General features: G+C 54.9%; 7 protein-coding genes across 7 annotated transcripts; 2 read left to right on the forward strand and 5 right to left on the reverse strand.

Annotated features, from left to right (window-relative positions):
* The first annotated feature begins 219 nt into the window (after positions 1–219).
* Positions 220–2,830, forward strand: B0T23DRAFT_420543 (RanGTP-binding protein-domain-containing protein). The gene is made up of 3 exons (XM_062839736.1): positions 220–584; positions 679–713; positions 790–2,830. The coding sequence occupies exons 1-3, from the start codon at positions 405–407 to the stop codon at positions 2,501–2,503; spliced, it is 1,929 nt and encodes a 642-aa protein (XP_062693308.1). The 5' UTR covers positions 220–404; the 3' UTR covers positions 2,504–2,830.
* On the reverse strand, positions 2,725–4,069 carry B0T23DRAFT_420544 (P-loop containing nucleoside triphosphate hydrolase protein; the record flags this gene model as incomplete). Its single annotated transcript, XM_062839737.1, has 3 exons — positions 3,856–4,069; positions 3,657–3,786; positions 2,725–3,461 (listed from the first exon to the last, which is right to left on the reverse strand). The coding sequence occupies exons 1-3, from the start codon at positions 3,916–3,918 to the stop codon at positions 2,725–2,727; spliced, it is 930 nt and encodes a 309-aa protein (XP_062693309.1). The 5' UTR covers positions 3,919–4,069.
* A 270-nt stretch (positions 4,070–4,339) lies between these two features.
* B0T23DRAFT_358812 (apoptosis-antagonizing transcription factor) lies at positions 4,340–6,525 on the forward strand. The gene is made up of 3 exons (XM_062836208.1): positions 4,340–4,436; positions 4,508–4,613; positions 4,669–6,525. Exons 1-3 carry the CDS (start codon positions 4,367–4,369, stop codon positions 6,374–6,376), a joined length of 1,884 nt encoding a protein of 627 aa, XP_062693310.1. The 5' UTR covers positions 4,340–4,366; the 3' UTR covers positions 6,377–6,525.
* Positions 6,526–6,535: 10 nt separating this feature from the next.
* Positions 6,536–10,956, reverse strand: B0T23DRAFT_453848 (SNF2 family N-terminal domain-containing protein). The gene is made up of 3 exons (XM_062841188.1): positions 9,501–10,956; positions 9,063–9,441; positions 6,536–9,003 (listed from the first exon to the last, which is right to left on the reverse strand). The coding sequence occupies exons 1-3, from the start codon at positions 10,519–10,521 to the stop codon at positions 6,789–6,791; spliced, it is 3,615 nt and encodes a 1,204-aa protein (XP_062693311.1). The 5' UTR covers positions 10,522–10,956; the 3' UTR covers positions 6,536–6,788.
* A 359-nt stretch (positions 10,957–11,315) lies between these two features.
* Positions 11,316–13,895, reverse strand: B0T23DRAFT_287663 (uncharacterized protein; the record flags this gene model as incomplete). Its single annotated transcript, XM_062834259.1, has 1 exon — positions 11,316–13,895. A coding segment is annotated over one exon (2,580 nt), but the record flags the coding sequence as incomplete, so codon positions are not given.
* A 742-nt stretch (positions 13,896–14,637) lies between these two features.
* On the reverse strand, positions 14,638–21,177 carry B0T23DRAFT_453850 (nuclear protein 96-domain-containing protein). Its single transcript, XM_062841189.1, has 3 exons — positions 20,788–21,177; positions 16,891–20,633; positions 14,638–16,699 (listed from the first exon to the last, which is right to left on the reverse strand). The coding sequence occupies exons 1-3, from the start codon at positions 20,885–20,887 to the stop codon at positions 15,008–15,010; spliced, it is 5,535 nt and encodes a 1,844-aa protein (XP_062693313.1). The 5' UTR covers positions 20,888–21,177; the 3' UTR covers positions 14,638–15,007.
* Positions 21,178–23,057: 1,880 nt separating this feature from the next.
* Positions 23,058–25,180, reverse strand: B0T23DRAFT_316739 (Epsin-like protein ent1/2; the record flags this gene model as incomplete). The annotated part of the gene is made up of 4 exons (XM_062834952.1): positions 23,058–24,484; positions 24,544–24,764; positions 24,838–24,907; positions 25,108–25,180. 4 exons carry the CDS (start codon positions 25,178–25,180, stop codon positions 23,058–23,060), a joined length of 1,791 nt encoding a protein of 596 aa, XP_062693314.1.
* Between the last annotated feature and the right edge of the window lie 666 nt (positions 25,181–25,846).

The following is a 25,846-nucleotide window of genomic DNA, read 5'->3' on the forward strand; positions in this document are numbered from 1 at the left end:
ACGGTGCGACTCGGAGAGTCACTCGCCGGAGAAGTGCGTCCAAAGCCGGCATTCAGTGGAATGGGATCAGCAGAATCACAGTGCGAACCTTTGCAACGAACTAAAACCCCTGGTCTCTCTTGGCACATGCACTGACTGTCCCAGGCCGGGCCGTCCATGAACCCAAAAGAGACGAAAAGAAGCCCTGGACCCGCCCACCAACGTCACTCTTGAGGTCCTGAACATCAAACGGACGGGACGAACACTAACAATTAGGCATCGCCCAAGTTCAAGTTCACTTGCTGCCGGAGAGCATCAAGGTAGCTACCTGTTCCGTCGGTACATAAAACTCCCACACAGGACAGGAATATGATATACACCGTACCAATCAAATAGGTAACCACACATTCTTACTTGACCAAATCATGGACGCACTGTTGGCCAAGCTCGGGTCTCATGCGGTCAACTACGCCATCAGATCAGGCATCGCAATCACTTCCACCTACGCCGTCAACCAGTGCTCGAGGCTGCTCAAGACGGTCGACGACAAAGGAGTGTACACCGAGCTCAGGAAGCTGCAGAAGCTTCTGGATAGTAAGATCAAGGTGAGTGGCCATGATTATCCCGAGTTCAACAATGCTAATCCCCCTTCCAACAAAGACACTGACTCCTTGCTAATACGAATATTCCCCACTCCAGATTGTTTCACCAGCTATCGACCTGATCGAGTTCAAGTATGCCCAACCTACCTCTCTTCTTGCTTACCTTGTCCTTGACCCTTACAAGAATGTGACTAACGCTGTGTCCAAGATCTGGCCGTGGCAATGTCTTCCTCGAGGCTGCTGTGCCTCTTGCCAAGTCTCTCCATCGAGACATCATTTCTCTCGGAAAGCGCCTAAACGATGCTGCTACTGCCGAAGAGAGCTCCCGCTCCGATGGCAAGAAAGCCCGCATGTCGGAAGCTCACCATGTTGAGCTGCTAACTATCATCAAGGAGATGAAGGAACTACTGGCCCGCATAGACAGAGAGATCCCTCTGATCCAGCTCGCCATCACTGCCTCTGGAGAGAGGATGAACACGACAGTGAATGCTGGCATCTCTCCGTCAAGACTGATGCAGGCGAGTGCCTTCTTGTCATTCGGGGACTCACACTTTGTGAACAACCCTAACCGAGCAGTCCCCATTGGGCCTTCTTTCACGTTATCTCTTTACATGCTCTTCCGCGGTCATTCCAAGCTGAAAAGTGCCAGTTCCGTTCCTGCCACTCCTAGCACTGGAGGCAAGACATGGACCAGAGAGCCATCATATGGTGTTGGCCAAGGTGAACGGAAACCCATCTGGCAAGAGGTGGTGCACAAGGCTCGTGTACGGCTGGTTCGCACACCGCTAGGCTGGAAGTTTGACAAGACTCGCGGATACTGCCCCGGTGAGTCTTCTGATGGACCCGTAAACGGGTACTCTGCTGCCGTTGATTCGGCCCTTTCGATGCTTGGCCGCCCAGACGAGTATGCCTATCACTTGGAGATCATTGAAGATCTCGACGATGGACGTGTACACGATGATGATGCCGCAGGTGAGCCATTCGACGGCATCGATATGGCTGGAATTCGAGACTCCATTCCCATACATCAAGTTTCCAAGATCTTCTACACCGACACAGGACGACTCCTGAACATCGGTAATGCTGAGGAGGGCGACAACAACCCGGTGCTATTACTGAAGAGAGACCTTCATGCCCCGAATCCGATCGAGCTCAAACGCCAATGGTACGCCGATCCGGAGCAGGCGGAGGCCTCAGAAGGAGAAACAGCATACGACACGGCCGCCGAAGATGATGAACAAGCCGATATCGATGCACAACTGCTGGCAGAGACCAAGTCTACTGAACTTGCGACCGCGGCAGAAGAAGGTCGATTAAGGAAAGCGTTAGGGCTGCCATCACATCTGGACCCTGAATGGCTCGCCTTGGAGGTCTTTGTCGAGAGTGATGACGAGTCTGACGACGATGATGATGGTGATGATAAGTCCAGCATCCAGTCTTTCAAATCAGCTACACCACGCGACAAGGTAGTCGACTCGAAACTCATTGATCAAATTCGCAACGTCTCCCTACAACCATACCCAAACACGCCTCCGAACCAACGGAAATACGTCCCATCGCCTTTGTCATCAACATCATCTTTACCAGCAGGAGGAGCGAATGGCAAGCAGCTGTTCCAGACACCAACACAAGTGCAAGGGGCTCAAAAGGAACCCAACAGCATGGACTCGTTCGTGGCCAGGTCACCATTCGGTGCCATCACTTCGTCACTATCGCTCATGGAAATGTTGATACGACTATGCAGCCTGCAGGAGTTCCAGCAGACGTCACACCTGTCGATTCCAGATCACATTCTTACCTTTTTCTTGGAGGAGACGTCGACGACCGGGCTACGGGGTGAGGAAAAGTGGGATATACGGAACGAGGCGAAGAGGCGTATGGGTTTTGATCCTTATACGGACACGCCTACCAAGTCGACTTAATCTGATGAGGGACGGAACCAAGGAGAAAAGGGGCGATAGTGACAGCATCTTGAGACGAAAAATAGATGATGCCTCCTTTGAAGTCTCTGTACAACAAAGATCTTATACTTTATAGCTACACATACAAACCATCTACACACTCGAGTACCGTTCATCCTCGACTTGGAAGACCCGTCCTGTGATCCATCATCTTCCTTTACCAACCCCTCCCACCCAACCTCTCACTCCCTCCCCTCAAAAGACATCTTCCCCAACCCAACCAACTCGGCCACCCGTCTCCCCAACCCCATAAACACCTCAGCTTCCTTCCCCCCAGGCTCACTAACCACCGTCGGCTTTCCCCTCCCGCCATCCTCCCCAATGCTCGGATGCAGCGGCACATCCCCCAAGAACTCCATGTCCATCTCCGCACACACCTTCCTCACCCCCTCGGTCCCGCCAAACACATGCGTCTCCTTCCCGCACCCAGGACAGCAGAAAACGCTCATGTTCTGCACCACCCCCAGTATCGGAATGTCCACCTTTTTAAACATATTCACGCCCTTCACCGCATCTTTGATCGCCAACGTGTGCGGGGTCGTCACGATGACCGCTCCGTCCACGACAACCTGCTGCGCTATAGAAAGCTGGGTGTCGCCCGTCCCGGGAGGTAGGTCCAAAACCAAAATGTCGAGGGAGGGGTGGGACCAGTCGACTTCATGAAGGAGTTGTTGGATGGCTTTGAGGAGCATGGGACCGCGCCAGACGAGGGCGGAGTCTTCGGACCCTAGGAGGTAGCCGATGGACATGGTCTTGACGCCGTAGGAGGTTAAGGGGATGAGTTGGTTGTGCGGGTTGAGGGAGGGGGATAAAGAGGGGGAGGAGAGGTTGAAGAGGGTCGGGATGGAGGGCCCGAAGAGGTCGGTGTCGAGGATGCCGGTTGTGTAGCCGAGGCGGGAGAGGGAGAGGGCGAGGTTTGCTATGACTACTGGGTTAGAGATGTATAAAATAGAAAGAACTGAAAAAGGGGATTCGAGGGATTTTGCTGAGCCATAAAGAGGATAGATAAGTGTCTGTGGGGGTATGTTCTGACTTGTACGATGTGTGATGTTGTTTACTTTTCCCTGATCCAGTGGCTGGACAGGGATGAGGTGAGAAGATGAGGAACACTCACCAGCTATTGTGCTTTTTCCGACACCACCCTTGGCTGAAGAGACGGCAATGACCTTGTTTACATTTTTGATTTTACGCTTCTGAGGAAGACCGCGTTGGAAACGTGGAATGGTACCAGTTCTGGGGAGGCCCTATAATTGGATGTGTTGGTCAAGAGCTCCGAGTCAAATGTGTAAGTCGGGGGAAAGGTAGGTACCTACCAGTGGATTCTCATGCTGGAGAGGTCTTGTGGCTTGTAACAGCCGGCTTATTGTTGGTCTCATCTTCTATCCTGCCCCTGTGCCTAGTAACCAAACTCAAGAAATCTGAAAAACGCAAGAATTGGCTGTTGATTTCAACAGATGAAATCGCCATAAACTGAAGTCAGAGTGAGTGAAGTTCAGAAGTTCCCCAACTTCCCCAATTGGCGTCCCGAGGAACACTGCAGTGGTCGCAGTGGGTGGAGCCCGTCTCCTGGTGCATCCGAACCCCTGCTCATCGGTCCCCACTTTGCCATCTGCCCGCTGTCACCGCCAAAATTTCCCGTTCTCCCAGGCAAAGCTCTGATTTTTTCGGGCGTGGGGTTGTTCCCGTTGTTCCATCAATTCGGATCCTCTGTATTTTTCAGAACCCATTGATTGAATCCATTCCCCCAGGCGCCATCTTGAATATTCCTCTTCTTTGGCGCCAACACCACAACCACCACCACCACCACCAGACAGAGCCGCCACCATGCCATTGTACACCACAAAAAAGAGCAACAAGCTGCGGGCTTCCATGTTCGATGAGAAGCCTGCAAAGGGTATGACAAACGAAGCTACAACCCCAAGACCCCCCCCCCCCCCCCCAGTTACTGATATTGCATTCCTACAGACTACGATCCTGAAGCCGAGCCTCGCGATGGTGACGATGATCAGAGCGGAAGCGAAGCCGACAGCGATGTTGAACGCGCCGAGACGGAACACTATGTCACAGTTGGGTATGTCAATACCTTTTCTAAAACACAACATCAACTAATAACCAACACCCAACAGCAAGAGCAAGCTCCGAAAAGCAGAAGCACCCACACTTGGCCCCGAATACAGCGGTACCCGCGTCAGCCGCAAGGCCCTAGAGGAGAGCGACGAAGAGGACTTTGATGACGACGAGGAAGATGATGACGAGGACGACCTCGAAGATGGCGAGTCCGAGTCCGGCTCCGAAGAGTTCGCCGACCCAGATACCGCGGACCTCGAACGCGACCACATCGACGAAGACGCCGAGATCTCCAGCGACAATGCGCTAGGGGAGGATGACGCAGACTGGTCGGAAAAGTTCACCTTCCGTGGAAGCTCCAAGCCCAAGACACCAGCCAAGACCCCCAAGAAGGACGACCTTGCGGTTCGCATCAAGAAGAGGCCCACTGCTGCTGACTTTATGTCCGGCTCTGAGGATGATGAAGAGGAGGAAGATGATGAGGATCTTGAGGAAGACGAGGAAGATTCTGAGGAGGGCGAGCGAAATGGCCTGTTCGACATGGAGGCTGAGGAGACAGAGGACGATGAGGGTGAGGATGATGAGGAAGAACTCGACGGTGCTCTGCTCTCCGGCAGCGACGACGAAGAGGGCGATTCCGAAGAGGACGACGAGGATGACAAAGAAGGCTCCAGCGACGAGGACGAGGACGAAGATGACGAAGACGAAGACGAAGATGAGGACGAAGAGTCTGGGGACGACGACGAGAAGAACGACGTTAACGCTGAGCTCCGCAAGATCATGGCCGAAGACGAGAAGAAGATCGTTTCCACCTTCTCGAAAGCCGCCGAGGCCGACGCCCAAAAGGGTGTCGCTGTCCGCTCCCAGCGCCGCATCTTCGACTCCATCCTCAACCTCCGCATCCGTCTCCAAAAGGCCCTCATCGCCGCCAACACCTTCAACTGCGTCGAGAAGCCCGAAAACTTCAAGGAGAAGCCCTACGAGGCCGCCGAGGAAGCCGCCGTCAAGCTCTGGAACACCATCGACTCGGTCCGCAACAGCTTCCTCCCCGAGCAAGTCAAGGCCAAGGCCGGCGAGAAGCGCAAGCGCGACGCCATCGAGCTCGACACGCCCGCGCAGGAAATCTGGGAGGTTCTCGAGGCCGTCGAGGGTCCCGCCAACAAGTACCGCCGCCAGGTCCTCGACAAGTGGTCCACTCGCGTGCGCAGCACCACCGCCAGCATGACCAAGGAGCGCCGCCTCGCGCAGTCTGCAGGCTCCCAATCGCTCGTCTCCGTGCTTGACGACCAGCTCCTCAGCGCCGACCGCCTGATCAAGAAGGCGCGCACGCCGCGCTCGTGCGCCCCCGCGCAGGCGGCCAAGAAGGTCGAGGAAGACGCTGAGATCTACGACGACGCCGACTTTTACCAGCTGCTGCTCAAGGAGCTAGTTGACCAGCGCAGTTCGGATTCCGCTGCGCCTGGAGAGTCCGTGGCGACCGTCAGGTGGGCGGCGCTCAAGGAGGCCAAGACGAGGAAGCAGGTGGATCGGAAGGCGAGCAAGGGTCGCAAGTTGCGGTTCACGGTGCATGAGAAGTTGCAGAACTTTATGGCGCCGGAGGATAGAAGGTCGTGGGAGGAGCATGCTATCGATCGGTTCTTTGGCACGCTGTTTGGACAGAAGATGGTGCTTAAGGAAGATGAGGCGGAGGCAGAGGCGGCGGAGGAGGATGAGGAGATGGGTGGTGTTAACGTTGAGGAGGCTGGTCTGAAGCTTTTCCGGTCGTGAGTGACGGTAGAGAGATACGAGGGAGAAGGATATATCCTGGATATGGATGAGAAATATGCATAGATTATAGTTGGAGAGAGAGCGAATGCTCCTCTGTTGCAATACCCGCATTTACGAGGCGTGCAAAAGAAATATATATGTTCTTGACATCATCAGCTTCGACAGTCATCATGATATAGTTTGAATTGGGTAACTACCTAACAGCAATAATTACGCCAAACCTTATCCAGCTCGTTCTAGCCTCAGGACTTGCTAAGAAATGACAAGTCTCAAACAGAGTTGTTCATAAACATAACATGCTAACATCCTGTACCTATACCCAGACAAGTTCCAGACCAAACCAAGCATACCGAAGCCCAGCCATTCATCATGTATCATAACCTCATCTATAAGCCCATTGCTCCTGTCCATCTCACCACCTCCGCCCAAAAACCTCATGCTCCCTCCTCGCCCCCGTATGATTAGCCGCCGCACCAACAGTCCTCCTCGCCGGCGTCCTCCCCGCAGCAGCAGCAGCAGCAGCATTCTCCTCACCGTTTCCAGACCCACCATGATCAGCACCATAGACAGCAGCCCTACCACCACCACTACCACTACCATCATGTTTGAACAAGTCCAAAATCTCCTGCAACCCCAACTTCAATCCCTGGCCCTTCTTCTTCTTGTTCCCTCTCTCCGTCGACCCTTCGACCGCCGTCTGCGCCAACAATCTCTTCTTCTCCTGCAGCTCCAGGATCCTCGCCTCCACCGTCCCTCTCACCGTCAACTTATAGACAACCACATCGACCGTCTGCGTCAGCCGGTGCACGCGATCGATCGCCTGCTCCTCGACAAAGGGGTTCCAAAAGGGTTCGACGATAATCACCCTCGTCGCGGCCGTCAGGTTGAGTCCCAAGGATCCGCACTTGAGCGAGCACAGCAGGATACGAGTGCGCGGGTCTTTGCGCAGGGAATGCAGAGACGCTTCGCGGGCGTCGTTGGGCATTTTGCCGTCGTAGCGGACGTGCTTGATGTCCGGTAAGTGATGCCTCAAAAAGGGCTCGACGAGGTCGAGCATCGAAGTGAACTGGGAGAAGACGATGAACTTGTGGGTGGGGGCTTCGCGGCGGAGGATGGCGATGAGCTCGTGGATCTTGGAGGAGATTTGCACGGGACCTTTGGGGGTGCGCTTGATGCCGTATTCGGCTTCGGAGTCGGTTTCGGAGGAGTGTTCGAGTTCTGAGTCCGAGATGGCAGAGTCTTCAGAGGAGGAGGCGGCGGTTTCTGATTCCTCGGATTCGGATTGCTTGACGACTTGCGAGCTGAGCTTGGAGACCGAGGCGAAGGTATCATCTTCGTCGCCGGAGCCGACTATTTCGTCTGAGTTGACGCTTTCGTCGTCGTCATCGTCGTCATCGTCACTATCTTTGACGACGAAGCTGTCCTCTTCTGGGTCCTCTGAGTCTTCAGAGATCTCTTCGTTGGAGTCGATGTCCTCGCCGGTGCCCTCGGCGTTCTCGTCCTCTGTGCCGCCAGCAACACCAAGGTCGAGTGCGCTTCTCTGTGATTCGCCCACGAGCCAGGTGCCTTCATCCTCTTCATCGTCACTATCGATGACTCGCTTCCTGTTATCACGAGATTTTTTGTCCTTCTTAGGTGTCTCCTCCTCGTCTTCCCACTCTTCCCCCTCTTCCTCATCATCACTGTCCACCACAACTTTCCTACCCCTTCCTCTGGTCTTCCTCTCAACCTTTACCTTCTCCTTCACCACACTCACCTTCTTCTTTTTGTGCTTCTTGCTCTCCTTGCTCTCCACGCTCCCCTGCGTACCCTCCTGCTCCTTCATCAACTGGCTCAAACTATCTTCACACCCTTGACATCTCACCTGCCCCTCCTGAATCTCCTTCTTCGTCATCTCCCCCAGACACATGTCACACTGCCTCGCCTGGATGCCCATCCCGCCCATCATATCAGCCAAGTCATCCACACTACTGGTCTGACTTTGCGAATCATAGGCGTTCTTCTTCTTTTTGCCACCAGGCGTCGGCGCAGTCGCCGAGTCCACCGCCAACGCATCCCGGTCCTTGTCAAGCTTTGTCTGCGCCAGCCTAGGGTGATTGCAAGCCTGCCTCAGCCGCAACAGCAGCACGAGCGCGTTGGCGTAGTTGACCGTGCGGCCCTTCATCATTTTCTCGAGACTCTGGTCGGCACGCTCCTCCAAGGCCTTGTAGAAGGCACTTTCGGCGGGGCTGAACTCCGTCTCGATGGTTACTACTTTACGCTCCGTGACTTTGAAAGCCGCTTCAGGCGCCTTTTCGCCATTCTCTTCGGCCTTGGCCAATGCTTCTTTGCCGCCGGCTACAAGGGCGCCCTTCTCGGTGAGAACTTCCTTGGTGCGGCGTTTCATGAAGCAGCGGAGGATGCTGTGCAGGCGTTGGATCGCAATGTGGCCCTTGCCTTGCTTCATGGGCGTGTCGATCTGGGCTCGCCACTCGGCTAGGTTATCGTAAGGCGCGATGCGCAGGAAATGAATGAGGGACTGGAGCTCGTCAAGATTGTTCTGCATCGGCGTGCCCGTGAGGCACCAGCGGTATTCGGAGCGCAAGGCACAGCATGCCTTGGCGGCTTTGGTATTGCGGTTCTTGATGCTGTGGTGTCATATGTTAGCCTGTGTGAAGCTTTGGAGTATATGACCTTCAGAACCAACCTATGGGCCTCGTCGAGAATGACGCGGAACCAGTGTACGCCGAAACATCCCGCTTGGGCGCCCTTGTTTGGGTCGGGGTGAGACTTGTCGTGCTCTGACACCAGAATCTGGTAGGTAGTGATGACCACATCATATTTGGCGAGCTCGGCGGGAACTGTAGATCGCTTTGGGCCGTGGTGAACACATACTTTGATGTTCAAGTCGGGCATGACGCGATCCTTCAGTTCGGCCTCCCATTGTCGGATGAGAGCCAGTGGCGCAACGACAAGTGTGGCCTTGCTGATGTCTTTGAAGTGGGCTTTCCAGCCTGGGGCGGAGGACGATTCGGGTTTTCGGTTGCCAATGATCAAGGAAATAGACTGCAATGTTTTGCCCAAACCTAGATGAAAGTTAGCATAGAGTCAAAAACAGACCAACATAGAGTCTACGTCTACATACCCATATCATCTGCGAGAAGTCCACCCTTGGGAACACGGCCACGCTTCAAAGGGCCAAGCTCGCGGTTAATCATCCATCTGACACCCTCAACCTGATGCGGCAGCAAGGGAACAGCCAGACCAGGTAGATGCCCAGTAGAAGAAACAATCGACTCCTCCTTCTTCTTGGACTCTGACACCGCACCCTTCGTCTTTGCCTTGGCTCCCTCGTCCTCACTCTCCTCATCATCCAGTCCACCCTCCAACAGCGCCTTCAGATCCTCCTTCGCTTTGTCGGGATCAGTGTAAAACACATTCTCTCCAAACGCGGCCGCAGTCCCCCTCGAAGCCGTTCCCCTACCCGGCTGTAACGGCGACGGTGCCGGTGCCGGATCCACATCCAGCGAGCTGAACAGCTGCATGCCCATGCTGTTCCTCTTGATTTCCGTCGACGGCTTTGGCGGGGCATTGGCCTTGAGAGGTCCGCTAGATCTGTACAAGTCCTTGTGAAACTCGGGTCGGTTCTTGCCCCTGTCGTTGAAGAGGTTGTTGTACTTGGATCCGCCGATGGCGTGGCTGCTGGTGCCGCCGCGGCTACCATTGCCGTGATGGCTGGCAGCGTTCTTGGTGTTGTTGCTGGTGTTAACGGGCGTGAACTGAGATACTAGCTGTGTGGGCTGGCCGAACTTGGGAATGGGTGTGAAGGCATGATCCTGACCGAGGCCGTGGACGGTCATTCCTCCACCATGAAACTGTTGCCCTTTGTCGGAGGAAGGATGGCTCGGTGTAGTAGGGCTGCTAGCCGTCAAGTCAACAACATCTGCGTCTCCGCTGAAGATGCGGGATGAGGACGTGTTCTTGTTGTTGTTGTTCTTCCCTTTGGGCGTGCCATTGCTGCCCTTGCTACTGGCAAAGGAAAGGTCTTGTTGTGAAGATGACATGCTGATGCCCTCGTCTGTAGCCTGTGAGTTGATGAGGTCGAGATCTTCGTCACTCAAGGAGTCGTAGGCAAAGGGTTCAGAGAGTTGGCGACGGGAGGCCATGGTTACAATCTAGGCGGGGTGGTGTTTCCCTAGATGTGAAGGTACCTAGGTTTGCTGGATCGATAAGTAGGAGGTTGTCGCTTGCGCTTTCTGCAAGGCACTGGCACTGTTTGTTTGTTTATGTGTTTAGTCAGGAGCTCGCTTTCGGAATGTTGCCACTTTCTGTAGATGGGTGCCTCCGGTCCAGCCAGGGGAGGTAAGCAGGTTGTTTTGGTATTGATGTCGACTTCCAAAGTTTCCAACACATAAAGTTGTCCCGAGGCGGCTTGCTTTGCTGCCTAAAAGTTCCACGGATTCGGGGAAGAGGGGAGAGTTGAGGTAGTCTTGAGATTCAGCTCGGATATTCTTATGTACACGGAATGTTTGCCAGTTGGCGCTCCTCAAGTCATCAACTTCAAATTATCACTTTCCGAGGGCGGGGTCGTAAACTACTCCGTCGCGTGTTGCAAGCTTGTTGGACGCAAGTATTTACAAAGTGACGAATCTAGCTTCGGGAATGGCATCCCAGGGCAACCGGCATGGCAACCGGCAGGTAGCTTACCCCGCCCCCGCAGTGAGCCCTTCACCGGGGCCCTCGCCGCGGTGTACTGTAAATAAAAGGGTGAAAATACACGTATAACCCCAACCCTGGCTCTCTCCTAAGACGAAGAAAGGACAGCAAGTCATACAAACATTCCGTTATCACCACCTGTTGAAGAGAGAATGTTGACAAAAAAAAGTAAAGCCATCAGAGTCTATAAGCGCTTTTATCTTTCCATTTAACGAAATGCCCTTAAATCTCTATATATGTAAACTCAAACAACCATCCTCTCCACCCTTCCCTCCAACCCCGTTTCCTCCTTCTCATCCTCCAACAACACCACAAAATCATTCGTAGTCTGATACTTCAAGTCCAACCGGTGATGTTCCCTCCTCACTCCCGCCGGCAGTTCCACTCCCTCCTTCCACTGCTCCCGTACCTGTTTCTGGCTTGTCGCCGACCCGTCCCTATTCGTCACCCACCCATTTCCATTCCATCCCAAACTTGGGCCTCCCCTATGCCCATGCCCACCCCCTCGTCCTCCATGTCCTCCTCTTGCCGCCGCCGCTCGCTCCCTATCTGCCCTCGGCGCCGTGGGAGGAACCCTCCCAAACGGTGACGCAGGGTTAGCATAAGCAGAAGAAGGTTCAAAGGGGCCCATCATCCTCGGCATGCGAATTGATCTGTCGTTCGCTTCCACTGACAATCCATCACCCGTTTCCATGAGCGAGTACTTGATCGGAACGGTTGTGTACTCTTCCGCCACGCCTTGCTTTATCTGGGCCTGGTTTCTCGAGGAGTGGGAGGAGAACGTGGAGTGGGTGACTGGCAATGGGCCGGTGAAGTAGGGGTAGTTGTAACCGTAGATGGGGTCGATTTCCACCGGGTTTGAAGGGCTGGAAGGGGTTGGTTGAAGATTGGCTTCTATCACGCCTCCTGAAACGCCAAGATAGAAATTGGGAGCCGAGTCGGAGGCTTTGGCGAGGGACCATGTCCGGGTGAAGCCGTGTTGGTTGCTGCGGTCGTGTTCATGGCCGGGCACGCCGCGCGGGAGGAAAATGGTTGCGTTAGGCCGGTAGTAGAGGTGTTTTGAGAGGGAATGCCAGTGACATTCTAGGCCTGCTAGATAGTCGCATCTTGCACGGCCGGTGGCAAAGGCGTTGGGTGCCTTGGAAAAAGGTTGGTGAGGCTTGGGGAACGGTTGGCGACCCAGACATGGGAGAGCCGAGGTGTAGGAGTAGGGTTTCGGCCATCGGAAGTCGAAAATCTTGATGGTTGCGCCCGAGTTACCAGCACCAGCAACGAAGCGCTCCGTACCGTAGGTGAGGATGGCTTCGACATGGTCCCAAGGCTGGATATTGTCCTGGTAGACGGCGTCATACGGAGAGGACGTTCGTAAATCCAGAAGGCGACAGGTACCGTCTTTCCATCCCGAGAGAAGCAGTGTTGTCCCGCCCGACTTTTGCTCGTTGGGATTGGCGTAGACAGGCGAGAGCGAGTTCGCACAGATATCTGCATCAGGAATACTCAGCCCGCCCACGCCTCCCGAGCGGATGATACTCTTCGCCGTAGTATGATGCGTCCACCCCGACTCCGTGATCGAAAGGTACTGCAGTCGTTCACTACACCCCTTAAGCGCCAAAGCCATCACATTCCCCTGACCGCCCATCCACTTTGCGCTGCACAACTGAGCCGTGCTGCTGTCCAACACGCTCCTCTGTAGATCGTAGACCACCACCGGTGACACCTCCTCGTCTTCCCCTATTTCCTCCTCCCCATCCGGCAAAGCATAAACGCCCACCGCTTTCTTCGTCGCCGCCGCCACCAACCTCCTTCCTCCTGGGGCATCATACAACACATCCACGCTGTTAATCGTATCCTGCACCAGTCTTTCCCCTTCCTCCCCTTCATGTGGTTTGAACTTGACAATCCTCTTCCCAAACCTCTCCCCCTCCGCCTCCACCAGGGCCAAATCCCCATTATCCCTCCCCACCACCACCGCCCTTCCATACCCCCTTCCGTTTCCACTTTCTTCTCCGCCTCCGTGTTTCTTGACTCCTCCGGATCCCTTCCCTCGCCCACTACCACAAAGCGGCACATCCCCCTTCACCACATGCAAAGCCCTCACATCATCATACCCCTTCCTAAACCCTTCCTCTTTCCCACTGGCTTTAAACCAACTAAACTTCGGCGCACTCTTACTTTTTTGTTGTCCACCTCCCCAATCTCTCCTCCTCGCTACCAAATCCTCCCCCGCTCCCCAGACCAGTAATTCCCTCCCCGTCGCAAAGTCAAAGTGCGCATCCACCACCGACTGGAACATATTTCCCCTTTGCTGTCCCTGCCCACCTCCTCCTCCTCCTCCTCTCTGTCCATGTCCAGCTCCAGCAGTTCCAGCTCCAGCCCCAAAGTCAGCAGCAGGATAAATAGCACAAAACCCCACCGCCCGCTTATCCCAACACCTACTTTGCCAAGTCAAACTCTCCGCTACGTCCTGCCATGCGTACCTCCCTCCTCCTCCTCGATTTCCATTTCCACTTCCGTTGCCACTTCCACTTCCATTTTGTTGTTGTTGCCCTCCTCCACGTTGTCCTCCCAGCAGCAGCAGCGAAGAAGAAGAAGAAGGGGCAGGAATAGGGATGCTCTGCACCAGCGAAGGAAACCTCGCAATCACAAAGGCGCGCCACCCCTCCGAGGTTACGAGCTGACGTAGGCGGCGACAAGTCAAGCCCAGATGAGCAATGTCGGAGGCGGTGGTGAGGGAGGATAAGATCAAGAGAAGAATTTCGTGGGGGAGGTCTGCTAGTGCTAGTGCTAGTGCTGGACACTGATTGGAGGAAGAATGATGGTGGTGGTGGTGGTGGGATACCTCTGGGGAGGTCATTGTTGCTTTCTGGACAGTTTGGTTATTGGATGTTGTTTATAGGGAGTTGTTGTTCATGAGCGGGAGGGTTTGGTTTGGTTTGGCGGGATGAGAAAGTGGAAGGTAAAAAGTGAGGTAAATAGGGTGGATATGTGAGGATGGAGAAAAAGAAGGGAAAAAAAGGAAAAAAAAAAAAAAAAAAAAAAGATATGTTTCAGGTAGAGATGGTGGTGGTGGTGGTGGTGGTGAGCAAGTCAGATAGACGTGAAGAGTATTTTACCCACACCCCGTATTGACCGTGGTGATCTGCCCGGGGAAAATTACTCAATGACGTCGATTCTTGTAGGAGTGGAAGGGTCCAGATGGGTAAAATTACTGTATATTAGCGTATTGACGCTTCCCATCCGGGTGCTAGGCAGCAATGCCTCATGAGCAGCGCCTAGTATGCTTTTCCACCATGATCTGAGCAAAAGATAAGACAAATGACCCTTATCAAATCCGAGTTCTGGACTCATCTCATTGAGGCAGTGTAAGCTCAGCTCCTGCGACGTGGTCGCGGTCGTGGAAGAGAATTTGGCGCTAAACAGTGATCGCTATTGAATGGCCCCTTTTTAGCGTGCTACGCGTGTACAGAGAATCCCGTTCATGGCTAGCAATGACCTTCTTTATCTGTAGCCGAACTTCGCGAGTTCACACTTTTGGCTACATTATACATTTGTCATCTGGCACTTTGCTTAAGACGTGTTTCGAACTACTACAATTGTATGACTATCTGCGTTTTAGTGGACAAGGGCATAATATATACACACCATAACCAATCACAGTCCCCTTTTCACTCCGTAGACCAACAGACACACACTCACACTCACCCTCATCAACACAAACGCCACTCAAATGACCCAAGCAAACATTCTGTATACCGCTAAAATTCCAAATACCACTAAAATAAGTCTCAAAGGCTCTTTTTTTACTCGTACTCTTTTCTCGCTTCTCACTCGTCGTCGTCCCTCCACTTGGGACAGACCATCCAACCAACAACTCATCATCTATCCTAGCCTTACGAACCAAGACCAATCATCAACCCACACACCAGTTCCCAGAGATTAGCACATCCCTTCAAGCGCCATAGTCCTCATATACCCCCCCTTCACATCCTCCGGCAACAGCCCAAACAACCTCGGATCAGCACCCATACCACCCATCTCGCTCTGACCATTCACCCGTCCCTTGATCAATTCCTCCGCCATATCCGCCACCGCCGCCTCCCTCTTGACATCATTCGCGCCCGACGCCTTGAGTCTATCACCCAGCGCAACCAGTCCATCCACCAACAACTTGTCAAGTCTCCTCTCGTCCTCCTCATCCTCTCCAGCAGGCAACTTATTCCTCAGCGCCGCAACCTTAAGCGGATAAAGTAGATAAACCGCCGCTCCTCCACGTTCCCATTCCTGCGCAGACCCAAGCTTCTCCTTAACCTTGAATAGCAGCTGTGCGAACTTGACCAACCTCTTCCAGTCACGCTCGATGACCAGATCGGGACCCACGCGCTCGACGAACGCCGTATTCGCCTCCTTGTAGTTGCCTGCCCACACGAGCGCCAGGAACTCCTGGCGATGGTCTTGCTTGGCGCGGAAGTCGAGCGCCTTGGCCTCCCAGATCCAGGACTCAGCGACACCGAATCGGCGGAGGGCCGAGAAGGGGGACTTGGGTTCATGGTAGGAGCCGATGAGGTGGGCGTGGCGGCCAAGGTGGTCACGGATGGCTGTCTCGCGGGCGACAGGGTCGGAAAGTGTGAGGAGGACGAAAGTGGCGGGAACCCAGTGGCCTTGGGCGGTGAGCGAGGAGGCGAAGGAAACGGATGCCTGGTCGAGCTTTTGCTCGGCGTCGGGACCGAAGGAGATGAGGTGGGTGAAGTAAATGGAGCGGGTGAGCAGCCAGCCAAGACGGTCGGACTCCGCCCAGTTGAACTCACGGGTGGCGAAGGTCTTGAGGAGAGTCCACAAGGGGCTCTGGGGTTCAGGCTCCTTGTCTTGCTCGATATCGTCCTGGAAGGCGTAGATGGCCTTGGAAATGTCGAGCTCGCCATCAGCGGTCTTGCTGTTGTAAAAGAGACGCAGACCGAAGGATTGCATCCAGCTGAGGTTGAAGCGCTCAGCGATTGTAAAAGAGGAAGCACGGCTCTCAATAGGGGCATCCTTGACACCAGCGCAAACGCAGGCATTGCCAGAGAGGAGCTCGTAGAGAGCACGAATAGGCTCGGACATCTCAGACAAGACATTCGCCTCTCTCCAGTCATCCAACTGGGTCTTGAGGTCCTTGCTCTGCGAACCGATGGTGGAAACAAGAGTAGCGAGGCGGAAGTCCTTGCCGCCAATCAACTGGTCGCAGGCATCAGAGATGCGGTTACCGGCGAGAAGAATGATAGCCTTCTCCTCCGGAGTAGACGCCTCCTTAAGCAAGCGGTCAGTATCCGCAGCGACCAACTTCTTCCAGAAAGCGGGAAGCTCAGCCTCGTCATTGGCAAGAAGGAAAGCCAAGTCCCAGACAGGATCGTCCTCAGTAAGATCCTTAAGTTCATTCAGAGGAACATCGTGGTGGGCGTTAGTAATCTCAATATACTGCTGGAGCTTGTTGAGGGCTGTCTTGGTCTCCGAGGCAGAGGCACCTCCCTCGACGGGGATAAGGCTAGCTTCGTCATTGGCAGTGGTGATCAAGAGCTCGTTAGGACCCCAGGTGGCACGGGGAGCAGGGGCGGCGGCTTCGTCATCACCCTTATCGCGCTTTTGGTACGGCCACTATAAAGCAAGAGAAAGTCTTAGTCTGTATTCATACAACAAATAGTGTAGGCGAATAGAAAGGTAGTAAGGTACAAAATAGCCGTGCAAGCTTCACAAGACACATAAACCAAGCTTGAGCAGCAGACGACACATCAGAAGAAAAAGGAAGCTTGTAAGGTAAGGAAAGAAGAAACAGGCTAAGCACCAACCTTCAGGAACCCCCCTGTTGGAGGGGCAGGCTGAGCTGGGCCCCTTGCCTGCTCGAAAAGCGACTTCATCAAGTCAATGCTCGTCGCGAACCCTCGCCCTTCATGCACAACTGGCTCACGGGGAGCAGGACTTCCGCTCTCTTTGGCCTCCCATGCCTCGCCCGACTCGTTTTGTTCCCGTAGCAAGTTCCGATCTACCGTCCTTGGCGCCCGCACGCTCGCCTGCAGAATCTGTGTCCAATCATCACCACCGGCAACCTCGATCTTAGTAGGGGCTGTCGATCTCTTAGCGGCTCTCATCCGCGCTCTGAGGACACCGGCGGGAACGTTGTTGGTGTTGTCGGCGATCTGGGTGAGGGCGAGGTCGTATTGCTCTTCGTGGTCAAGCTGGGATGACTTTTCAGCATCGGGATCGTACGCGTCCTGTCCATCCACCATACTCTCATCGTCAGGCCACTCCCGAGACGGCAACGGAGCATCGGCTCCTTTGGGGTGAGAGGAGTGCATACCCTGCTGCTGATCGGCATCTAAAAGCTCTTCATCATCGTACATGGCGCGCTGGTCAAAGGCGCCGGGGATGGCGCGACGGCCGGTGCTGTGCCTATATTCGAAGGTGTCATCGGGGTCGACTTCGGGTGAGGTGAATTCGTTCTTAACAACAACGGCCTCGGTGGAAGGGCGGGGAGTAAGCTCAACCTCGGTGATCTCTTCATCCTCGGAGTCCTCATCATCATCAACAAGACCGTAGGTGGTGAAGTGCTCAACGGAGAAGGACCAAACACCAGTGGGAATGTCGTAGCTCTCGAAAATGGTATCTGTGATCGTCTTCAGTCTTTCGATGTGTTTCTCAAGGCGACGGCCGCCGACACGAAGTCCGCCACGAGGGTAGCTGTGCTCGAGCGAGATCAACGCGGGAACGTTCAGGCCCTTGCCAACCGGGGGCTTGGTGGCGGCGTTGGGATAAACGGTGCAGGAGCGCGGCACCAAGAGGACAATGTTGTCATACAAGTTCTCGACGTCAATGTTGCTGAGGTCAACGGGGACCTTGAAACGGACACTTCCGACATTCTCGCGACCAACCGTGAAGTCAACAACGCTCTGGCGCTGCACCCTGTTCATGGCCTGGATCTCCTCCAACTTGGGCGACATCCAGTAAGAGCCAGCATCGACCTGCTTGACAGGCTTGGCGTCGACACTAGAAGGAGACGCGACAGAAGACTCCTCGGGAACAATGGCAAGCTCGTTGCCCTTGATCTGCTCCATTTCGGGGGAAGCATCAGAAGCCTTGGAGCCGTTGACAGCGCCGTTAGTGCGGCCATTGGCAGAGGAAGGCTTCAGGAAGCCCAAGTCACTGTCATCGTCAAGATCGTGGAACTCCTGCTGCGAGGCAGCACCGTTCTGGGTCGCCTCAACGTTGCTGGTGTCGAAGCTGACTCTCTTGGTCAACTTACGGGCACTGGTGTTGTTGCCGTCCTGCAGAAGCTTGCCCTTGGCCGCCGGAGACTGGAACAAGTCGCTGCGCATGTCCTTGTTAATGATAAGCTTCTTGTGGCTGCAGCCAAGCAGACGGTTGTTGTTGTTCGCCGAGAAAGCACCGGGGGTGAGGATGCTGTCCTCAGCATTGAAGGTACGGCGGAGGTTAGTGGTGGAGACGGGCTTTCCAAGACCGCGGTTGACGCTACCAGCCAAAAGACTCTGTCCGAAACCGCCGGGGGTGCTAATCGGGGAGGAGTAGGTGCTGTAGTTGAACCCGAAACCCCTCTTCTGGGGCGTAACCATCCGAGAGGCATTCGCCGGGCTCAGCTTGTACATGGGCAGGATCGAGCGGCTCTTGGCCTTGGAAGTACCGTTGAGGGGGGTGGCGAGCGGACCAGGGTTCTGGATTTGGTTGTCAGGCAGGTTAGAGAACAACGTGGCAGCGCCATAGGCGTTGATATCGTTGATACCCGCAGAGAAGGCCTGGGGAGCTTGCTGGTTTTGGGCGCCTCCGAGAAGGGAGGTTCCAAGACCACCAGCCTGCTGCTGAGTGTTGGTCTGTCCAAACAAGCCGGTGCTCTGCTGGGCAGGGGCGCTACCGAAGAGGCCACCGCCAGCAGCGGGAGCCGAGCCAAAAAGACTACCCGCGGGCTTCGCCTGGTTGTTGGCAGTGCCGAACAAGCCGCCTCCCGTGGCAGGCTGCTGGGTCTGCTGAGTACCAAGGCCGCCAAAGAGTCCACCAGTGGCAGCAGGCTGAGCCGGGGTGGTTCCAAAAAGACCAGTGCCAGTCGTAGCCGCAGGCTTAGCACCAAACAACCCACCAGAAGCCTGAGTGGTGCTCGGCTGGCCGAAACCGCCCGTGGTCCCGCCAGTGCCAAAGAGACCACCACCAGTAGCAGGAGCAGTAGTAGTGCCACTACCGAAAAGGCCGCCTGCGGGCTTTGCCTGGGTGTTGCCGAACAAACCGCCTCCTGTAGCAGGCTGCTGCTGAGTACCGAAGCCACCGAAACCCGTGCTTGCGGGCTGTTGTTGGGTTTGCTGCTGGGTACCAAAGAGGCCACCGCCGGTAGCACCAGTGTTCTGCTGAGCAGTGTTTCCGAACAGACCTCCGCCAGTGCCTTGGGTGCCCGTGGTGCCAAAGCCACCGGTTGTACCCGTACCAAAGCCAGTGCCCGTGCTGGTGCCGGTACCGGTGGTAGCACCAGTAGTCCCAAAGCCGAAGCCAGCAGGCTTAGCAGCTTGCTGCCCAAAGAGACCGCCGCCAGTAGTACCAGTGTTTTGACCGAAGCCGGTGGTCGTCGTGCCAGTGCCAGAGCCAAATCCTCCCGTCGTACCGCCGCTACCAAAGAGACCAGTGCCGGTGGCAGGAGTCGTCGTGCTCGATCCGAAAAGGCCACCAGTGGCGGGCTTGTTCTGCTGACCGAACAAACCCCCCGTCGTCTGAGAGCCGAAGCCTCCAGTATTCGCCGTAGTCGAAGAGCCGAAGCCACCCGTCGTGCCAGTAGTGCCGCTGCCGAACAGGCCGCCGCCGCCGGTAGTGGTGGTGCCGCTGCCGAAACCGCCAGTCGTGCCAGTGTTGGCGCCGAAGCCAGTCGATCCAAAGGTAGAGGTCCCGAAAGCACCAGTGCCGCCCTGACCACCGAATCTCCTTCCTTGCTGATAATCGACCAATCTCAACTCTTCGGGGGACCACTTCTTGTAAGCATCCATAAAACAGATGTTCTGGAACGAGACCTGAGACCCATTGGCTTCCTTCTCTTGAAAAGGAGCGAAGGGGACGATCGCGGTGCCCGGGGGGTCGGGAACATTGGTGCCGATGCCGGGGTTGTTGGCGGAACCGAAGGCGCTGGTAGTACCGCCGCCACCGAAGAGGGAGCCGCCGGTGGTGTTGGTGGCGCCGAACCCACCAGTAGTTGCGGGAGCGCCAAAGCCGGTGGTGGTCGCAGGCTTGTTAGCGCCGAACAAACCACCACCAGATCCAAAGCCTGTGCCGGTGGTCGCGGTATTCGAGCCGAAGCCTGTGCTGCCGAAGCCGCCAGTGCCGGTGGTCGCAGTCGTGGAAGATCCGAAGAGACCTCCGCCAGTAGTCGCAGGGGTAGATCCAAAGGCAGGCTTAGCTCCAAATCCGCCACCAGTGCCAAAGCCGCCCGCTGTGTTGGTGCCGAAGCCACCACCTGTCGTGCCAGTAGTGCCGCTGCCGAAGAGGCCACCGCCGGTGGTGCCTGTAGGCGCGGGGGCACCGAATCCAGTAGTGGCTGAGCCGAAACCTGGACGACGAGGTCGCATGTTAGCTTTCGCATGGGACCGCGTGTGGAGTATGACGCAGTAGAGAAGCGAGGGAAGCTTGGAGCTCCGAAAGAGGGAGTTGACAACAACGACGTCGACGAAGGGGAAGGGAAAGGGAAAGGGAAATAAACATACCTGTGCCAGTGGTGCCGGTGTTGGTGCCGAAGCCACTCGAGCCAAAGCCGGAGCCTGTGTTAGTATTCTGGCCGAAGCCACCGCCGCCAAAGAATGACATGTTGTCCTTCTCGCGCCGTCAAGTCGGCGGCAGAGGGACGGGGAAACAAATCGATGATTCGCGCGTTGGGCGCACAATGGGGGTGGAGGCGGTGGGTGATGTGGTCGTTTGTTTTAGCTTTGGTGGTTATGCACTTGTTTGTTGTTGATCAATCGATGCAGACTGATGTATGGATTGAAATGTGGATGCGAATGTTGGATGTTGTGGGTGTGGGGAGAAGAAATGTCTTGGATGCGCGAAGTGGCACCCTTTGACGCGTTGGTCCAAAAAAAACCGACGGTCGGGGGGGGGGGTCGGGCGATGGACGGGTTGACTGACGATAGCCCGGTGCGCGAGTATTTGGGGGGGGGGGGGGAGGAGAGGGGGGCTCGCGGGCAGAAAACACCACAAACAGCCTCGTCTATACAGATTTGGATAATGGGCTGGTCAAAACACAACTAAAAGATCAAAGAATAGCGGTGAAGCTAAAGACTAGAAAAAGGGTGAATAGTAAGGTAAGTAGCCAGCTGAGATATCGCAAAGCGTGGACCACCTCCTTCAGTTGGTTCTTGAAGGGTTTCTTTCTACGCCTTGTCCCGTTCTGCTCTGTAAGGCAGTCAGTGAGCAGTGCTTGGCTGAATCCGGTCGGGTGGTGAAGGCGCGATGAGAGTGGTGAACGACAACGGAACGACACACTTTCAAGCCGATGGACTCCAGACAGACAGACAGCCTGGAAAACACAGACCAACACAACCGGGGCAGCAAGAGAACCAACTTGAGACAGAAGGGAACCTGGGCGACTCGTCAAATTTGCTGGGGAACAACTGAACAGCGGCCGGGCCCAAGCCAAGAACTAAGGATCCACTCTTAGCCTGTCCTCCAACCAATCATACGATGTGGATGATACTCTAGTCCAACTGGATTCTTAAACAGCGGGAAATGGCTCGTGCACCACTTTCGCCCGCGCAGGCAGTTGGACCAAGCAAGAGGGAAGAACGGAACTTAGCTATGACCACCTGATGATAATTGGTCAAAGGTAACAACCGTAACATTCAAATCAATGACACTTTGAACAGACCCGGCAGAGACACAGATAGACCAACAAGGCGACAGTCAGTCAGGAAGAAATAAAGTTGAAAAAAGAAGATGATGGATGACTCTAGCGAACAAACATTTCAAGGCAACTCTGGCAGCTCTTTATACTTTCCCAAACTACCCTAAAGTCTCCTCTCGTCCCGACAGCCCGCCGACACCTTGGTCATCTCACTTTCTCAATCACGTGGTCACACATCCGGCGTAGTTGCCTGGACTCTTTGCACACTAGTTACCTCGATTCAGCGACCTGGTTGGCGAAGAGGCCCAGCTTATTAATGAAGCCAAGTCTGCCTTGCGGGATTGCTTAACAATTACTAACAGATCACGACGGGTTCGACCACTCAGACAAGATTGTGTGTGTTGTTCGCCGACATTCTCTGCTGATAGCCTCACTTTGGGAGATCTTGGTGCTGTTTCAACTGTGTCAGAATTACGAGAGCACCGATTTAGAAGGTAATAGGGTATAAATCCCCCGGTGTTGGACGGTTCGTTGTTCTCGTCTTCTCGGTCGTTCTGGTGTGGTTGTGCTGTCTCAGGCATGGCAAAGTTTCGAAAAACACATTTGTCGCTTGCGAAATCTCAAATACGTTCCGTGGATTTCTTATTCTTTCAGGTTGTCTCTTGCCATTATCACCAGTATCTGCTTGAAGTTGCTCGACTAGCTCGTCGCGCTGATCATTTCCCCGTGTTGCCTTGAAATCAGCCGTGCCACTCTACTTATGTTGAGATCGAATGGCGACTGGAATCTATCTACACCCCCAAACACACCATGAACGTGGAAACATTGAACACTCGTGTAATAATGCGTCTTTGAAAAAGATAAAGAAAAAGTAACTGGGGGTCTCTAGAATAATACCATACAAACAAAATCCCAACCCTATACACCATGAAATCAACAACAACGCAGTCAGAGTTTTAGAGCCACTCCCCAATCCAATAACTCTGTTCCTCTCTCTCACACACCTTGCTCTCACTCCCTGCCTGCTCCCGATTCTCTAGGTTGTTTCTCCACCTCTTTCGCTATTCAGGCCCCTTCTACTCAGTTGCTCGACCTTTGAGCACTCTTGACACCGCCACCGGCTTCATCTCCCTCCTCCTAGAAAGAGATCAAATCACCCTGGCCACCCTGCTGTTGCCTTTGCTGTTGCTGACCACCCGCCGCAAATGGGTTGCTGCTACCCATCTGCTGCTGCTGATATCCCCCGCTCATACCGCCGTAACCCATGTTCATGCCCATACCGGCCGGCCCCGTCGCCGCAGGCATCTGCTGACCTCCGTACGATACCGTCGGCAAGCCCGTGAACTGCTGCTTCAAGAAAGGGTTGTTACCCGTCGCCTCGGTCGTGATCTTATTCAGGCCAGCACCTGCACTGTTGACAAACGTTCCAGGGGCGGTATGTTGCGCCGGAATACGGAGATTACCCGTGTTGCCGAACGTGTCCATGCCCTCTCCGCTGGCGAGCAGGGCGTTAAGCTTCTGCTCGTGCTCGCTGAGTTCTCGCTGGGGCTGCTGCGGTTGCTGTTGAAACTGAGGTTGTTGCTGCTGGGGCTGCTGCTGTTGCTGGGACTGCGAGCCAAAGGTATTAAATGGCGAATTAGAGGAAGTGACGGAGATTTGGGGGAAGGATGATAGCGTCTTTTGCTCGGGGAGGCTGCTCAATGCCGGCATCGATGGCGCCTTGTACGGTGACTTCTGCGCGAATGGGTTGTTCGATCCTGTCGGCATTGGCTTGATGGCTGACTGCTGGTTGTTGTTATTGTTGCTGGCCCAAGGGTTGTTACTACCGGGCTGCAACGTCGACGAGGAGTTGTCGAATTGGGGCTGCTGTTGCTGCTGGTTCGCGTATGGGTTGTAGCCCGTTGGCTGGGCCATGAAACCTTGGGGCTGTTGCTGCTGCTGTTGTTGACCGTAAGGATCGTAGATGCCGGTAGGCTGGGGCTGGAAGCCGTTCTGGAAGCCGTTCTGGTATCCCGTCTGCTGATATCCCATTGGTTGCTGCCCGTACCCGGTGAATGCATTGTTCATGTAAGCAGTTTGTTGAGCCTGCAGCTGGTTCTGATCAAGTGGGTTAGCAAAGAAATCCACCGCACTGCCTTGCTGATAGCCTTGGTTGAAACCGGTGAACTGAGGCTGGGTCGTCTGCGCTGGGGTATCATCAAACAAAGCCGCGGCATTCGTCTCCTCGAGCTCCCGTCGCCTTCGCTCCTCCTCTTCCTTGCTGAGCTTGATGGCTTTGGCGAGATCATCGTCGTCCACCTCGGCGAGAGCCCTCTCACGTCGTTTCCTGTCCTCCTCCTCTTGGTGTTTGCTCGCTTCGATCGCCAACTTGTACTCTGCATCGTCCTCGTCGGCATACTGTGCTCTATGCTGCCGGGGGCGGGGACGCGACGGTTCGGCGTGGTGCTGGGGCATCTCCTCCCCGTACTGCATACGCGATTTCCAGGCTCTTCGGTCAGTACGCTCCTCGCGCAACCTCTCCTCGTCCAGGAGCAGCGCAGTAAGATCCTTGGCGGCGACACGGACTGGTAGTAGAACGTCAGCATACTGAAAACAAGGCCTCCAATTGGCGTGGGTTCCCTACCGTTGTTTCCAACATCCTTGCCCTCCTCGTCAATGTATTGGAACTCGCGCAGGGTCTTGATGATAAAGATGTTCTGCTTGGCCCACGTCACCACCATCTCGGATCCCTCGTGCAAAATGTAGTCCATAACCTTCAATGCCTTCAGGACGTGACGCCAGTTCTTGCCCTTATCGTTCAGTCGCTTGTCGAGCATGTCCATGATTTCGTAGAACTCGGTGCTTCTGCAGTTGGTACAACAAGTCATTAACGGGAACTCGGTGTAGTCGCTTGAGGAACTCGAGACGGTGAACTTACGTGCCGTACGTCATCTGGGCGATTTGCCCCATCTGGGTTCCTGTAGGTCCCCATGGGTCGTTACTTGTCGCTATAATCGATCAAAGGCGTCAATGTCAGTCAAGCCATGTCTTCAAACGAGGTGGTGATGTGTGGCTGTCGGCCAGCGAGCCAGTTGGAAGCGCACATTGCCAAGGACGACATGGCATCACACGCAGCGGGAGAAGCGCAGTGGGTGGAAGAAGGATAGAGGCAGTAGCGACAGCAGAAAGAGAGCGAGGAATGACCCACCATCGCGCACTTTGACCTGGGCGGCCGAGTAACCCTTTGTGACGTTTTTGACGCTGCGAATTACCTTGGACATGATGGGCGGGCTTCTTCGACGTCGAAGAAGCTACTAAGCTGATAGATCGAATCGATGTCAAAAAGAAAGAGAAGAATGAGAGGCTGTGTCGGGGGAGTCTCGCTCAGCGGGACAGTTCTCGTTGCGTGTCGCGGGAAGCCGTCGGTTCGGTGGTTAGCGTCTGATTACAATCAGTCGGCAGTGGAGCTATTGCAATTACAGACGGGCAGGGAAGGTGGTTGATGTTGTAGTGCGACGGTTTGGCGATCGGTCCACGCCGCTCACAAGGTACTTCGGTACGATAGGCCGTGGTTTCAAATTATATTCGCTCGGCTTGTTGTGTGTACCGTTCCAAAAGCTGTGCCTTTGTCTTGCCGTGTGTGTGGTCTGGAGCGCGCAGGTTCAAGGTCGGTCTTGTTCTAAACTCTGGGGTAAATTGGTCGTCTGGGGATCCTCGTCCGTCAACAGGACAGCGGCGCCGGGGGGAGTGGGAAAAGATGTTGACCGGGTGGAGGAGGGATTGGATGTTTGGAGATTAGGCTGGACGATTGGCGTGTGAACCTAGGTAGGTTAGGAGGCGTCAATTGGGAGCAGGTGATTAGGGCGATGTTGGGAGGAACAGGACGGAAGAAGTGGAAGAAGGAAGAGGGACCTGAATGAGAGGGGCCAAGCTCAGCAGTTGGCCAC

This window comes from Neurospora hispaniola (assembly GCF_033458365.1).
Source record: "Neurospora hispaniola strain FGSC 10403 chromosome Unknown B0T23scaffold_4, whole genome shotgun sequence".
Taxonomy (NCBI): domain Eukaryota; kingdom Fungi; phylum Ascomycota; class Sordariomycetes; order Sordariales; family Sordariaceae; genus Neurospora; species Neurospora hispaniola.